Consider the following 15,078-nt stretch of genomic DNA (forward strand, 5'->3'; position numbering starts at 1 on the left):
GGTCCTTCTCCAAAAGGGTATTTGTGCCACTACAGGATGACAATTACATCATCCATGACATCACCCTAGGACCAAACCATAATTTTTAGGACCAAACTATAATTTATATTTCCAAAAAGGATCAAAGAGATAGTTGACTGAGTTAACTGGACTAGACTCTCTCTAATATATTATTCCTATGATCTAATGGTATTTCCTACAAAAATAAAATAATACACCCCTGAGACGAAAATTGAGAATGAGATAAATCGGATTGAAATACAGACGATTTATTTAAGTGGATGAGTTGATTTCAGTCTCCAGAAGAGAAAAACATCGGGCGGCCTCTGGAAATTAGACCGAGATGTACAAAACCTTATTCGTCCACGTTAAGTCGGAGTAGTTGACAAGAACTATTCCCAAAGAAGAGGAAGAAACGACCGGAGAAAAATAGAGAGATGGGAGAAGAGAATAAGGTGAAAGATGAAGCCTTGCAGATATTAGGTCTCTTCGAAACTTTCAGGGGGTTAGTCGTGGGAGAGTTCGAGAGATTTTAATGTATTTGGGGGTTCTCCTGTTAGTCCTGAGGGAGTTTGAGGGAGTCTCTCCAAATCCCCGTTAGTCGTGGGGGAGTTTAGAGGAGTCTCCTAAACTCCCTAGAAAACACCTGTTAGTCGCTGGAGAGTTTAAAAAAAGCTCTTGAACTCCCTGTTAGTCATAAAAACCTACAATACTAGGGAGTTGGTTGCTTTGGGGAGTTCGAAGGAGTTTTTAGTGTATTTTGGTCTCACAACAAATCTCTCAGAAGAGTAGAGATTTTAGTGTATTTTGGTCTCACAACCAAATTTGGTTCAAAATCTTTCTTTTCAAATCATACGGATTTCTCAAATGTCACCAACAAGAATGTTGTTCCCAAATGATGAAATGATTGTCAGATGATGGCCATTATGATACGGTGAAACATTTCTAGGAAAATATTAGGATAGTGATCTAGAGTCCATGAAAACGTGTGGATATATAGATTTGTTTAGATCTACATATCCCGTAAGATGCACCAGCAAAAAAAAATGTAGAAGTCTTCACAATTAGCGCTTCCCTGAGTTGAATTACATTACCACTTCTGCAACCACCGTCAAAACTATTTTTTCACCACTACCATCACCACCCATAACCAACCACTACTCCCTTAACCACCCCAAATAAGAACCCTAATTTTAGAAATAAATAAGATTCAATAAATGCTATAGCTCGGAGAAAAGATTTTGAACCAAATCTTAATTCCATCACAATACGTGACACATTTGGTCGCTCTCGGTGGACAGTTAGTAAAAACTTCAACAAGAAAATGTGGAAAAATGTTCGTGAACAAAGGGAGTTAGAATTGTATGGAGACCGTTAAATTGAAGGGAAAATTTTTTTATCTCGTTGCACAAAATAACATACTATTGATACAGAGATATGATCATTTTCATTTATTTTTTTTCTTTTGATCAAAGATCAATGTTATTTGCAAATGAGGGTTTATTGTTTCTTAAAAGAGCATGAGTTAGGAGTGAACTCTCTCAAACTCCCCCAAACTCCCTCTAATAAACTCTCTCAAACTCCCTACACTCCCCCAAACTCCCTGAACTCAAAAACACCAAACTCTCTCAAACTCCCTACACTCTCTCAAAATCTCTCAAAATCCCTGAGATTTAAAATACACTCAACTCCCCAGAAATCACTCGAGGACTAACCCCCTGTTTACCTCGTTTGGTTGTATTTGATCTCGATTACACTATCTGGCCATTCTACTGGTAAGCACTCTCCCTTCATCAATCATTACTTGTTTCGGGTTTGTTTCTCCATATCCCTATCTTGTGATTGAGATTAATCCGTATACTTCAAATTTACTTTACTACGAAGATGATGATTTTATTTCAATAATCACGTACCCATTAAGAATGATATTTTATTCCATTCCTCTATATCAAATTTGGATCAAATTATGGTACCAGTAGAACTTGAATACTTAACGTTTCTTAGTTGAGGTTGGTAATTTTAGGTTGAGTTAGTCAAATCAATATCCTACGAGATGCTTAGATTGAGATATGTTAAATTGGGTTTGTCAATTGAGACTTTTCTTCTGTTTGCTAAGCAATTAAATGGGTTTGTTGTAGGAGTAAGGCATAATGGTTTTGATAGAGGTTGTTTCTATACTGATCGCATGCTTGTTCATCTTTCAGTGAATGTCGGTCCAAGCGCGAGATGCCGAAGCTTTATCCACATGTAAATGGCATAATATCTGCGCTGAAGGATTAGGGAATTGATATGGCCATTGCTTCTAGATCACCGACGGCCGACATTGCAAAGACTTTTCTTGGCAAATTAGAGATTCAGTCCATGTTTGTTGCCCATGTGAGAATAACCCTTCTTCCTTTCTTTTTTGTTTACTCATTAAATTCTATTGATCAACATAACTCAAGGATTTACGAGAGGGTAAGGCCAAACTAGATTAAGAAGAGAGAAACAAAAGGAAGTACCATACAACACTCCCTCGCTCCTTCGAGATTGATATGTGTCTATGTTATCAAGGTGTATATGACATCTACCGCCATCAAAGGGTTAAGATGTTGGAAATTGCTCGTATATCTCTGAAAATTCCAACATAAGAATCTTAAAGATTCCTGGGAAGTGTGAGGCAACAATTCTAATACATTTGAGATCCAACCTTTCCAGTAGGAAGTAGGTGTCATTTTGTTGTCTTGAATAGGTAAACGACAAGCAATTTGATGTTTGTTTGCAAGACTCGATATTGTGCTGGTGCTTCACCCGAAACTTGGAGATTATGTACTTGCCTTTCTAATTTCCTTGTATCCTTTTGTTGTTCTATTTGGTGCTTCCTTTGAATCCTATTGATAATGATGCAGGAGATTTTCTCCAGTTGGACTCATAAGACGGAGCATTTTCTGGGGTGCCCTTCAACTCAATGCTTTTCTTTGATGACGAAGATAGGAATATTGACACGGTAGATGATCAATTTGATTCAAGTCATTCAACTCTTTTGTTCTTTTTATTGTCTGCTTAAGAAGAATCTATGTGCCATGGATATAATTTTCATATTTCATTCAGTAGTTTGGGCCTAACTGGAGTGTAATAATGGTATTTGCAGGTCTCAAAAATGGGAGTGACAAGCATTTTGGTGGGTAACGGGGTTACCCTTGGAGCCTTCAGAGAGGGCCTGACAAAATTTTCCCAGAATTCGGGTTCATCTAGCACGAGCAAATCTAAATGATGTTTTTTTTTGCTTGTGGATTTAAATACATCGATATATGATTCCTGCGGGTCTTCCCAATATTACAGTATACTGGTTTACAGTATAGCCATGAACCTGATATTCTGCTAACGTAAAACAACAATGATTGGTGATTATGGGATTGAAATGATATTATATTTGGTCATATCTATTTGTGCATATCATGGTGGCCTTAGCGTGGCACAACTAAACTTTACATGTGTTGTTGATTTCGTCTACTCATGTACATATATTCAGTTGTTTCAGGTGATTTGCAATTTACCCGCAGAAACAGGAAGTAAGACCTATCGATCTTATGTTGTTCATGACCCTCAACTTGCGAGAGACGCAGAGAACCCTGGACAAACTTGTTGAAAGATTGTTTTGATTTAAGCTATTCTGTTAGTACCATACCAGTACTCTGTTGTGAACTTTGAAGCAGATTTGGCCTTAGGTCTAAGCTCTGAATAAACATTACCAAGTAAAAACTGAACTAGCTGAGTGTATCAAAACCATTATGGTCCGCAGTCCAGTTTTATGATTTTTAGCTCTCTTTAGGTTGCATCTTTTTTGGATATCCTTCACTCTGATTGAAGATTTTGAGTTGGCGACAACATCACACACTCTTAGCATATGACCCGTTGGTTAGCATAACGGAGTGCCCACAAATTTTTGATCCTTTATTTTTTTTAGACTTTGCTTTGGCCCCGAATACTTCACTTTGAAAACGTACGAAAGGGTGGCCCTACAAAACGCTTACAAACTTCCAAAAAGATCAAATCTTAGCCGTTGCAGTTTGAATTTTGAATTTTTGACCCGCCTATTCAAGTCAACCCTTTTGTGTGAATATGTTCAGAGTTTATTATGTAGTTAATGATTATCTACCCTTCTTAAAAAAATGGGCAAATTAATAAAGTGGCCAGCTTCCTACCATATAATTTATAAACCGGCCAAAATTTCAAATTCTCCTATAAAGTGGCCTTTCTGTTCGATATAACACTTGGTCCCATCAAAACAGTCCACCAAGCTGACTTAGTCAATTCTCAGACTTAAAATTACCACCATATCCCCGTCCTTATAACCTTGCGATTCATACACTTCTTTTCATCTTTATTTCTTTCTTCTTCTTCTCGTTTCCGTCTCTCCCTCCACGATCCTTCTCTTTGAAACTAGGGTTAAAAATTCAAGTTATTGATGAAAAATAAGTAATCAGTGATGAAGGTGACTGTTAGTGATATTTGGAAATTTTGAAGTTTTAGGGTTTCGTTGGATGCAGGAAGGTGAAATACAAATCGGGGACGAAGAAATACGAATCCTGGTAAGATTTTTAGAACCCAAGCATTAATTAACTTAGTATTTGACGAAAACTCATGTTTAGATGGTGAAATCGATTGGTTTCAGTTGATTTGAATTCTATGGTTTGGGGCTCTTTCCCCTTTTTTCTTTGTTTAATCAATTGGAAGGTTGGTTGAAGATCTGATGTTCAGTGTGAGATATGGGTGTGCCGGAAACGAGAATTACAGGGAGATGATATGACTTCAATGAGAAGAGCAATAGCAGAAATAAGAAATGGTGTTGTTAGTTTGATGGTTAGATGAGCAACTGATATCAGATAGGTCTGTTGAACTAAACAAGGAAGAGATGAAGAGACTCAGTTATGTATGGGCTTGTGTTGAAGATATTTGTTTTGCAGAGTAGCTATGATGTTGTTGTTCTAGTGGAGTTGCACCTAGAGTTGTAGGTGGTTTCTGGGTTGGAAGGAGTTGTAGAAATTGAGATGGTGGTTAAGTTACAGATGCAGTTGTATGGGTTCAGCTACAGATGAGCATTTGATGTCAACATGGGGTATGGTATCTACGGTTTATGAAGATATTGGAGGTGAGGACTTATTGCAGCTGCTATTGAAGAGGTGATGTTGCAGGTACACTAGTGTTGCTGAGTATGGAGAAGGTTGAATACTGAATGACCTATGAGTTTGTGTTTGTTGCTATCGATGCAGAGGAAGGAATTAGGCTTAAATGTCGTGAAAATGAGAAGAGGTAATAAGATGAGATGATATTGCAGCTGAAGTATGCAGGTAAGGGTGTAATTGCTGCAGTGAATAGGATGAATGGGTTGCAGAGCTGAGTACATTACGTCAATTAACAAAGGATTGTTTCAGTTTCTTAATGTGGTGGTTTCAGTGTTTGTGTATCATCAATTTTGTCGGTTGTCGACGAAATATGAAATTACAGCGATGAAGAAGATACCACAGAGCTTATGAAATTTCAGTTTCTTAATGTGGTGGTTTCAGTGTTTGTGTATCATCATGAATATATACTTGTTTTCATATAAATTTGTTAATGAATCACTGTAATCTTAGGAACTGAATCAGACGGGAAGAAGATGAACTTGATAACTCGACCAAGTGATACGATTTGAGGGACTTAAGTGTCTTTTGAATGGGCTGGATGACTGACACATAGGCAATAACTGCCGTTACCCGTTTTTTGAAAAAAACGGGATGGAAAAAGTCAATATCGGCCACTTTATATAAAGATTCAAAATAACGGCCACTTTCTTAAATATAGTTCAAAAAGGTGGTCACTTTATTAAAAAGCCCTAAAAAAATCACACAACGGCAACATGATTCATGAAATGTGGCCTCTTGGATTCAACACGAACTACCATCAGCCATGCATATGCAAGTATTCAAGTCCTATAACACACTAGAGATACCAAAAATGCCTGGAATTTATGCTGCATTGTGATTCTAAATATGAAGGTAATAGCACTGTAGCAGTCTAGCGGAATTCAAAATATATGACAAAGCAAAACATTTCCCACAGGGGGAAATTAATGAATAAAAAAAATAATGCAAGCGGTTTTTATGAGAATGTATGTTGTGGGAGCTGGTTGGCAAGTAAATGCAATTGCCACCGCTTGCGTTGGTCATAACCAACATGATCTATAAAAGGAATACCAGTTCGGACGGAATGGGTACCATTTAGATGATCTGATGGCCAGGATTTGTTAGGATTATTTTGATCTTTTTCCTTCCAAATAACATTTTAACGCAAATTTTTTAATCATTTTTTCCGTTTTCAAGTCAGTTATAACCGTTTTTTAAGAAAAAAGAATATAAAAATATTTTTTTACAATTTTTTATATTTTAAATCAAAAAGATAACTAATTATGACCATTAAACAAAATTTTTGGTTGGTAACCTAGCAACAAGCTGGGCACCAACACTTTTAAATTTTTTTTTATAATAATATGTAAAAAGCGTTATAATAAAGTTATTAGACCCGTTATAACTTGTTATAATTCTTTTTTATTTAACCATTATAATGCCCGTTATTTTAAAATAACATATAAAAAACATGTTTTTTTTCTTAAATAACATGTTTTTTGTCCAAAACGTGCTCACACCGGTTAAAACGCGATATAACGGTCACGGCTAGTGACGGTGACCTGAGCAGTGACCTGGCTTTCAAACCTGGGTTGAGACTGAGAAATATGCCATTTCGGTTTTTACAATTCAAAAGATCGTTCGTGTAGGAGAGAGTAGGTGAATCTCAAACGTTCAAAAACCCACACGTGTCAACTTGGGTTTTTTGAATTCGGAGTCGAGCGCCTTTTGTATCCCCAATCCCATTGAATTCATTTCATTAATGCCTCCTCCTCCCTTCTATTTCATCCTCATTTCTATTAGGGCTTTCTTTCTTTCTCCCGTTACCACTACCACCATCACGACGACATCAAACCCCCCTCCTTTAGGACCAGAAAAACTTAACAAAAAAACCCTAAATTCGCTGTACAACTCATTTACCTCCATTATTCGACTCTTCGTCTAATCTCTTTCCCTCTCTCTCTCTAGGTAATCTCAGATCTGCAGTTTTGATTAATCCTTTTTTTTTTTTTTGAAATTTGAAAATAAGATTTTAGGTTTTCGGTATAAAATCATCGTAGCTGATTTCACGTATTTTCCTAATGATTTGTTGTGTGTAGTGGTTCAGATCTTTGTTCTGTTAATACTCAATCGTCTATTGGGTTATTTTGTGTTCTTATTGAGATTTTGACATTTTGTCTGTTTGAATCTGATGTTAGGGTTTATGAGTATTTGACAAATGGAGAGTACAGAATGCGTAAGAGTTGCTGTCAATGTTAGACCTTTGATCAATACAGAGGTTTTATTAGGTTGTACGGATTGTGTTTCTTTTATTCCTGGAGAACCGCAGGTACAATTTCTGTTGAATTTTCTAGGCTTTGTGTTGAGAAAACATTTATTTTATGAAATTTCTTAATAATAATATTATGTGTTTATGTTTAATTACAGGTTCAAATTGGAACACATTCTTTTACATTTGATTATGTTTATGGAAATAAGGCTTCCACCTCGAGTTCAATTTATGGTGATTGTGTGGCTCCACTTGTTGATGCCCTCTTTCATGGCTATAATGCAACAGTTTTGGCCTATGGACAAGTATGATTTCCTTTTTCTATATAATCCTGGTCTTAAATTTCTAGTGGTGTTCTCTTCTCTGATCACTAATGCATGATTTTGTATTTGTGTATTGATATAGACTGGATCTGGGAAGACGTATACCATGGGAACCAATTACACCGGAGATGGAAGTACCGGTGGTATTATCCCACAGGTGATGAATTCCATTTTTTCTAAGATTGAAGAGAAGAAAGAAGCCACAGAATTTCTAATAAGAGTTTCTTTTATCGAGGTTAGCTTTTTAATTCACATACTGTAAAGGATTGGAATGGTTATCGTTTGAATACGACCGTATGTGAATATGTTTTAATTGAGTTGTTTTTACTTTTACACAGATATTTAAAGAAGAAGTTTTCGATTTGTTAGACCCAAATTCATCAATTTCTTCTAAAGGTGAAGCGACTGTTGCAAAGTTAGCTGCACCTGCAAGAAATCCCATACAAATTCGAGAAACAGCAAATGGAGGGATCACTCTTGCTGGTGTTACAGAGCCAGAAGTCCGAACGAAACAGGAGATGGCATCATTTTTATCCCGAGGTTCATTAGCGCGTGCTACTGGAAGTACAAATATGAACAGTCAATCTAGGTATTGATTTATATATGATCTTGGAGTATAAGCTTTAATATTTTCATTGGTGTAGGTAACAGTTGTACATTTACTGTTACTCTTGAATCTTGTCTCTGAAAGGTTCACTAAGCTTTTACTGCATTTCAATGTGTGTACTTTATAGCCGGTCACATGCCATCTTTACAATCTCAATGGAACAAAGGAGAAGCACGTGTATCCCTGGTGACGAGGTTGGTGATGATATCTTGAGTGCGAAGCTACATTTGGTGGACCTTGCAGGTTCTGAACGTGCGAAAAGAACTGGAGCAGATGGGTCGCGCCTGAAAGAGGGTAGTTAAAGTTTTTTAAATTTATACCTCAAATACTCAAGGCAGCAGTAGCTAGTTGTTAGATGTCTGCTTACTAAGTCTATGTTGTTATAGGCATTCACATTAATAGAGGACTACTGGCTCTTGGAAATGTGATTAGTGCTCTGGGAGATGATAAGAAGAGGAAGGAAGGAGGCCATGTTCCTTACCGTGACAGCAAGTTAACACGGTTATTGCAGGCAAGAGGATTAACTTCTTGGTCTTTTTTTTACACCATATTCTATGTTTCGTTTTTTATGTGGTTGTCAAAATGAGATTTATTAATCATTCCCTTTAACTTTGCACCTATTTTGTAGGACTCTCTTGGTGGAAATAGCAAGACAGTGATGATTGGTAAGTTCTGGTTTTAAAGCTCTTGAGTTATGTTTGTTTGGGTCATGAGTGATTCAACGCTTTTGATTCTTATTATTGTGTATTTTGATTACAGCTTGTGTGAGTCCGGCTGATTCAAATGCCGAAGAAACACTGAACACTTTGAAATATGCGAATCGTGCTCGAAACATTCAGAACAAGGCAATTGTAAGGACTGTAAACCAGAGCACAATATTTTGATTTCTTTTAATATATTTTTGTTGCTTCTAATAAATGCTCTTCTTGATGCAGATAAACCGTGACCCAATGACAGCTCAGATGCAAATGATGCGAAGCCAACTTGAGCAGTTGCAGGCTGAGTTGTTTTTTTTTCGTGGTGAAGGCGGTACTACTTACGATGAGCTTCAGGTATTAAACTTACGAGACATTTTAATCATTGCTGTCAGGCATTCAAACTAACTAATCTAACTCAGTTCAAATATTCGTTTCCCTCAGATTCTTAGGCAGAAAATTTCAGTTCTCGAAGCAAGTAATGCTGAATTACATCGCGAGCTTCATGAGCGTCAAGTAGCATGGAAACACTTGGAACAACGTGCTGTGGATGCTCAGGTTTATGTTATCATTTTGGATGAAACTTTTATTTGTTTTAGCTTGTTTGGATTATGCTAATACAGGTTGCTATCTCAGGTTGAAAAAGATAAATTGATTATTCAAATTGAATCATCAAAAAAGGGAAAGTCATGGGCTGAGATTGATGGTAGCTCTGATGTCAAAAAGGTTTGTTCAATTTGCATGTGTTTCTATTTTTAGTTTGTTGGTAATGATGGAAGAAACCGATTAGTAATTAAGCTTAACAATATTCTTTTCAGGATAATGATTTATTGAGTACTTACGTATCAAAAAATTTATCCCTGGAAGCGGAGTTGATGAGGTTGCAGAGTTTAAATGATTCTCGTGGTGATTTAGACGTTTGCCTTGATTTGGAGGATGATGCAAGTCGTTCAAGGAATCTTTTTCTTCCAAAAGTCCGTGTCTTTCCATCCGATAGTGATGATAAAGAAGTTGCTTCTGGTAAGCCATTGAAGCTCTGAAATTACAGCATTGAGATAAAAGTCTGCTTTCTTCTTATATTATTTTTCTCTTAATGATCAAATTTGTCGGTTAATTTCGTAGTTGAAGCTGAACAAGTGGAGAAAGAGATGGAACATTCTTCTCTGCAAGACCAATTGGACAAGGAACTCCAGGAACTGGACAAGCGACTGGAGGAGAAGGAGGTTTATTTCTTTATATGATATATTTCCTTGCAATCTCTCCTCTTCATATATTTGTTTATTTTAAAAGGTTCAGATGATTTTAATCTGCACTTGTATTCAACTATCACGGCTGTAAGTAGATAAGACCTCCAAGTTCATAGTGAATGCGACCACTCAAAATTCTCATGCCAGATTCCCATGAAATCACCAAAATCATGGACTCTGTTTCCTTCTCTTTTAAAGAATCACATGTAAGCAGTCCTTTGCATACATTGCTGGCATATACTTCTATTTGGAAACCACCAGATAGAACATCAATCCGCTCCGCGCTAAGAATGCTTTTAATATGCTTTCAAGGCTCGTAAGTGCTTGTTAATCTTTTGTGAATCTTCTTTGCTGCAGGCTGAAATGAAACAATTTGGAGGAGCTCATACATCAGTGCTCAGACAACATTATGAAAAAAAAATTCAGGACTTAGAGCATGAGAAGAAATCTTTAGAGGTGAAATATATATTTTTGTATTCAATTTGTCAGCAGTAGGTTTTTGCTCATAAAAAATTCTAATCTTATTAAGTTTAACAGAAGGAGATCGAGGATATAAGAACCAAACATGCAAATATATCTGAATCAAAAATGAAAGAAGAATATCATCAGAAACTGAGTCTTCTTGAGTCACAGGTACAGATCATCATTTATTATCTCAACTTTGTACTTGTAAATTCTGGAGTATGTTTTATGATCTTTCTATTCTTCGCAGGTGGCCGTGTTAAAGAAGAAGCAAGATGCACAATATCAACTGTTGAAGCAAAAACAGAAAAGTGATGAAGCAGCCAAACGACTGCAGGATGAAATTCATAGAATCAAGACACAAAAGGTGTTTATTTCTGCTACCAATGATGTGACAATAGCGGAGGCTTCTTCCAGATTCTCACATTCACTTTTATTTTACATAATTCAGGTCCAACTACAACAAAAAATAAAACAAGAATCTGAGCAGTTTAGGTTATGGAAAGCTTCCCGGGAGAAGGAGGTATTGCAGGTAAAATCACCGAGCCTCACACTTTTGCATCTGCTAGTGGCGATATCCTTTAGAACCATCTTCCAGAAAAAAAATATAAAAAAAAAATCATCACTTGCAATATATTGAATTTGCATCACAGCTTAGCTGTTCAATATGAGTAACGTATGAGTTCTATTTCTAATTGACATTTCTTTTTTTCTGCTGTAGCTCAAGAAGGAAGGAAGGAGGAATGAGTATGAGATGCACAAGTTATTGGCTCTGAACCAGCGTCAAAAGATGGTAAACTCGTCTTCTATTATTGGTTAGACACCCCAGCTCTAATTGTTTTTTTTTTTAAATCGTAAGTAATTATCTTTGTTCATGTTAGGTGCTGCAAAGAAAAACAGAAGAAGCTACGATGGCTACCAAACGACTAAAGGAGCTACTGGAAGCTAGGAAGAATTCTTCACGTGAGAATCAAATAAGAATACTTTTGCACTTAGATTATCAGTTCTTTATTCTTTCTAAAGCATGATTTAACAGTTGATGTTCACGGTTTCACACAGGTCCTGGAAATGGAAATGGTTCTGTTAAGGTCTGAAAATTGAAGCAATAAAACCATTTGTTTTTTATTTTTGCTTTTGCTCTCATGGATGGGGATCAGACTTGATTATACTTGCTAACATTTTTCTCATCTTCAACTTTTAGGCATTAATGAATGCACTTGAACATGAACTTGAAGTTATGGTACGGGTGCACGAAGTCCGTTCAGAATATGAGAGACAAAAGGAAGCGTATGTCCTCACCTCTTTCTGCACTGAGATTCATTTAGTGTATTGACAGAGTTCTAACGATTTAACTTTTATAACGTTTAGGAGGGTTGCCATGGCAAATGAGCTTGCAAAGCTAAAAGAAGAATCTGAAATTCTAAGGCAGAAAAAGATTAGGTAAATTGAATTATTAACCTTGTCATTGAATATGACTCAGTTGTGCTACTTTTTGCTACTCCCATGGTTTGTTCCTATCAGCGGTAAAAATACATATCTAATCTAATTCAATGGCAACTTATCCAGTGACAGCCCCCAGATAATGTCTCCTGGTGCAAGAAACTCTAGGATATTTGCACTTGAAAATATGTTAGCTACCACATCTGGCAGCCTTGTAGGTATGGCATCCCAATTATCAGAAGCAGAGGAGCGTGAACGTGTTTACGCTGGCAAGGGTCGCTGGGCTCAAGTTAGAACCATTGCTGATGCAAAAGAAGTGATGACTCATCTTTTCAGTTTAGCATCCTCTTCAAGGTAACTTGGAAAACTGAATGCAGTTTTGATTGTAGTCACAGATAACGTCTATTCTTAATAACTGAAATTACCTTGGACTTCCAATTTACCGCTGCGCTTCTAACATCTAATGTTAACAGGTGTGATTTAAGAGACAAGGAAGATGAATGTAAAGAGAAGGATTCCTTGTCAAAGGATCTGAAGGAAAAGGTTGTGAAACTCAATAATTTGGTTCGCCAATTGGAAACGAAAAACGAAGAGCTTATTCAACGTGAGAAATCGCAGGTTAGCTCCATAAATTTACTTCATTTTCCGTAATTACATTCACAATTGAACATGGAGCATAAATTGACAGCATTTAATTGTTCTGATTTTTGAGTGCTAAGCTGAACCTAAATCTTATTTCTGTCGTGCATTAATTCCGTAAACAGAGACTAGCTAATCCAAGAGGCTCCACAGCTACAGACATGGATATTGGTTTAGGACACATATACGACCTTCGTAAGGTATACTTTTAAAGGTTACATTTTTGGGTGATACTGATGCGAGAAAATGATTGAGGTGTTCTAAGTTGTTTTATTACATATACGCAGGGTCCTAGGAGTTCCAATATTTTCAACCAAGGTGGATACAGCAACACTGGGCTCTTTGATGATATGGACACTTCTGATTCCAAATCAGATTGTGATTCTGAGACTCTTGATGTCGAATGGGGGCAGTCAGGGAAGCTTCCGAAAAAGAAAAAGGTATCAAAAAAGGGATCTTCTCTTGGAGTGGTGTCAAATCCCGTTGATCTCACAACTTCAGTAGGCCTGTTCCCGAATTCCACAGTTGAGGATAGCGAGGTGCGAAGTATCTGCTGCTCTTGTAGTAAGAGCAGCAGATGTAAAACTAACAAATGCCAGTGCCGAGATGCTGGAGGTGCATGTGGGGCTTCATGTGGATGTGTGCCCTCTAAGTGTGAAAACAGAGAGTCTAACAAAATGAGGGTGGATCTGCACGATTCAGCTCATTCAGATGAGATTGAAGAGGGTGAACAAAATAGATCTCTTGCCGTTCATGGTGCAATGCTATTACAAAGTGCATTAGCTGACAAACCTCCTATTGATGCAAAGAATGTCAAACGCGAGAATGGGAGGAAGCCGTTATCTGACATTGGGAATACTGTGGTAAACCTCTCTCTCTCTCTCTCTGAACAGATACTTTCAACCCTTCTGCAAATAGTACTTTTGATATTGATGGAGGCTGAACAGATACTTTCAACCCTTCTGCAAATAGTACTTTTGATAGTCCCTTGGTATTAGTATCTCTTCTCACCTGATCAGTGAGAATGCTACTGATATGACTACTGACTGAAAATATTTAAAACTAACCAAAACAAACAAAAAAAGTGTGAGAGTGAGTTGTTAGTACTATACATTTGACACAATTATTGATCGTCTTATACTAGTCCTTCATTGAGCAGTCAGCCACGCATTTTAGCTAGGAAGGAGTACTGAAATTAATGGGATATGAATATCTTTACTCCGCCGTTTTATTTTCATTTTTTGACTTGGTGCTTAAAGCTTAATCTTGTAAACCATTAGAAAGTACTACTGTGTCCCTATACTCCCCCGCCTTATCACTTCCGTTTATGACTTGGTGTTTAAAGCTTAGTTTTGTAAACCATTAGATAGTACTACTCTGTACTGCCACTATATATTGTGCAACTTTAATGCCGAAAGAAGAAGATTTTGCTTTCTATATGATAGGACTTACATGCAACTAAAAATAAGGGTGCACATTTTTGATGATGAGAAGTAGTAGTAGTTCATGCTTGAATATCTTTTCAACTGCTAATTCTCCTTGGCGCTTGTGCTAATAATGTTAATTACTTGCTCCATTGCTTGACTCTTTTGATCTAAAACGCGCAGGGAAAAACAAATGCTTCAAAGCAAATGCAGAGAAAGAAATGGCAAAAGAAAATTGTTCAGCTTGTTCCCGTGACACCATCTTCTGCTCAGCAGGATAGCATTGAAGACACTGCGAAGCCAGAGAACACGGTTGAGCAAGAAATTCCTTCAAAACTACCACGTGCAATGCGGTCTACCACCGCGAACACTGATCCATTTAAAGAGAAGAATTCTGAACAGGCCGAAAAATCGTTTCAGAATAGGGAGGTTGGTTTATCTACTCCTAGAAATACTGCTTGGCAAACTAGGGATTCAAAAGAGAAAGAGAATCATGGCATCTAGGGTTGATCATAAGTCACTTTGTCGAGGTTTCTGAGGATGAGCTTAACTGATCAACTAGATGAAAATATGTTTCTGTTTTGTAAGCATTTTAAAGATGCAGCCTTGTTGTCAGTTTCTTCTTTTTCTCGCTGGAGCGAGATAAGTAAACAACACTATCAGATCCTTCTGTAATTTAATGTTCGAGGACATTATTGATGTCCTCAAAAAAGTTAGTTGCTTGATTGTACACACTTGTACTTACTGAATATCGAGTCTTAGGATGTCATGCTTTGTTTACTTTTATCAGTTCGAACTCACAAAGTTCAGAATTATGCAACTATGATG

The 15,078-nt window shown here is 37.0% G+C and overlaps 1 protein-coding gene and 1 pseudogene across 1 annotated transcript; both read left to right on the top strand.

The window, feature by feature from the left end:
- The first annotated feature begins 369 nt into the window (after positions 1-369).
- On the top strand, positions 370-3,431 carry LOC113294097 (annotated as a pseudogene).
- A 3,474-nt stretch (positions 3,432-6,905) lies between these two features.
- LOC113294080 (kinesin-like protein KIN-4C) lies at positions 6,906-15,030 on the top strand. Its single transcript, XM_026542505.1, has 28 exons — positions 6,906-7,112; positions 7,343-7,473; positions 7,572-7,718; positions 7,819-7,971; positions 8,075-8,325; positions 8,471-8,637; positions 8,730-8,854; positions 8,972-9,008; positions 9,103-9,194; positions 9,279-9,395; positions 9,483-9,596; positions 9,675-9,764; positions 9,857-10,058; positions 10,161-10,261; positions 10,643-10,741; positions 10,823-10,918; positions 10,998-11,114; positions 11,199-11,279; positions 11,469-11,540; positions 11,629-11,710; positions 11,807-11,835; positions 11,949-12,034; positions 12,116-12,187; positions 12,314-12,541; positions 12,661-12,805; positions 12,952-13,026; positions 13,114-13,689; positions 14,434-15,030. The coding sequence occupies exons 2-28, from the start codon at positions 7,363-7,365 to the stop codon at positions 14,752-14,754; spliced, it is 3,786 nt and encodes a 1,261-aa protein (XP_026398290.1). The 5' UTR covers positions 6,906-7,112; positions 7,343-7,362; the 3' UTR covers positions 14,755-15,030.
- The last annotated feature ends 48 nt before the right edge of the window (positions 15,031-15,078 follow it).

The sequence above is a fragment of the Papaver somniferum genome, chromosome 1, assembly GCF_003573695.1.
Source record: "Papaver somniferum cultivar HN1 chromosome 1, ASM357369v1, whole genome shotgun sequence".
NCBI lineage: Eukaryota > Viridiplantae > Streptophyta > Magnoliopsida > Ranunculales > Papaveraceae > Papaver > Papaver somniferum.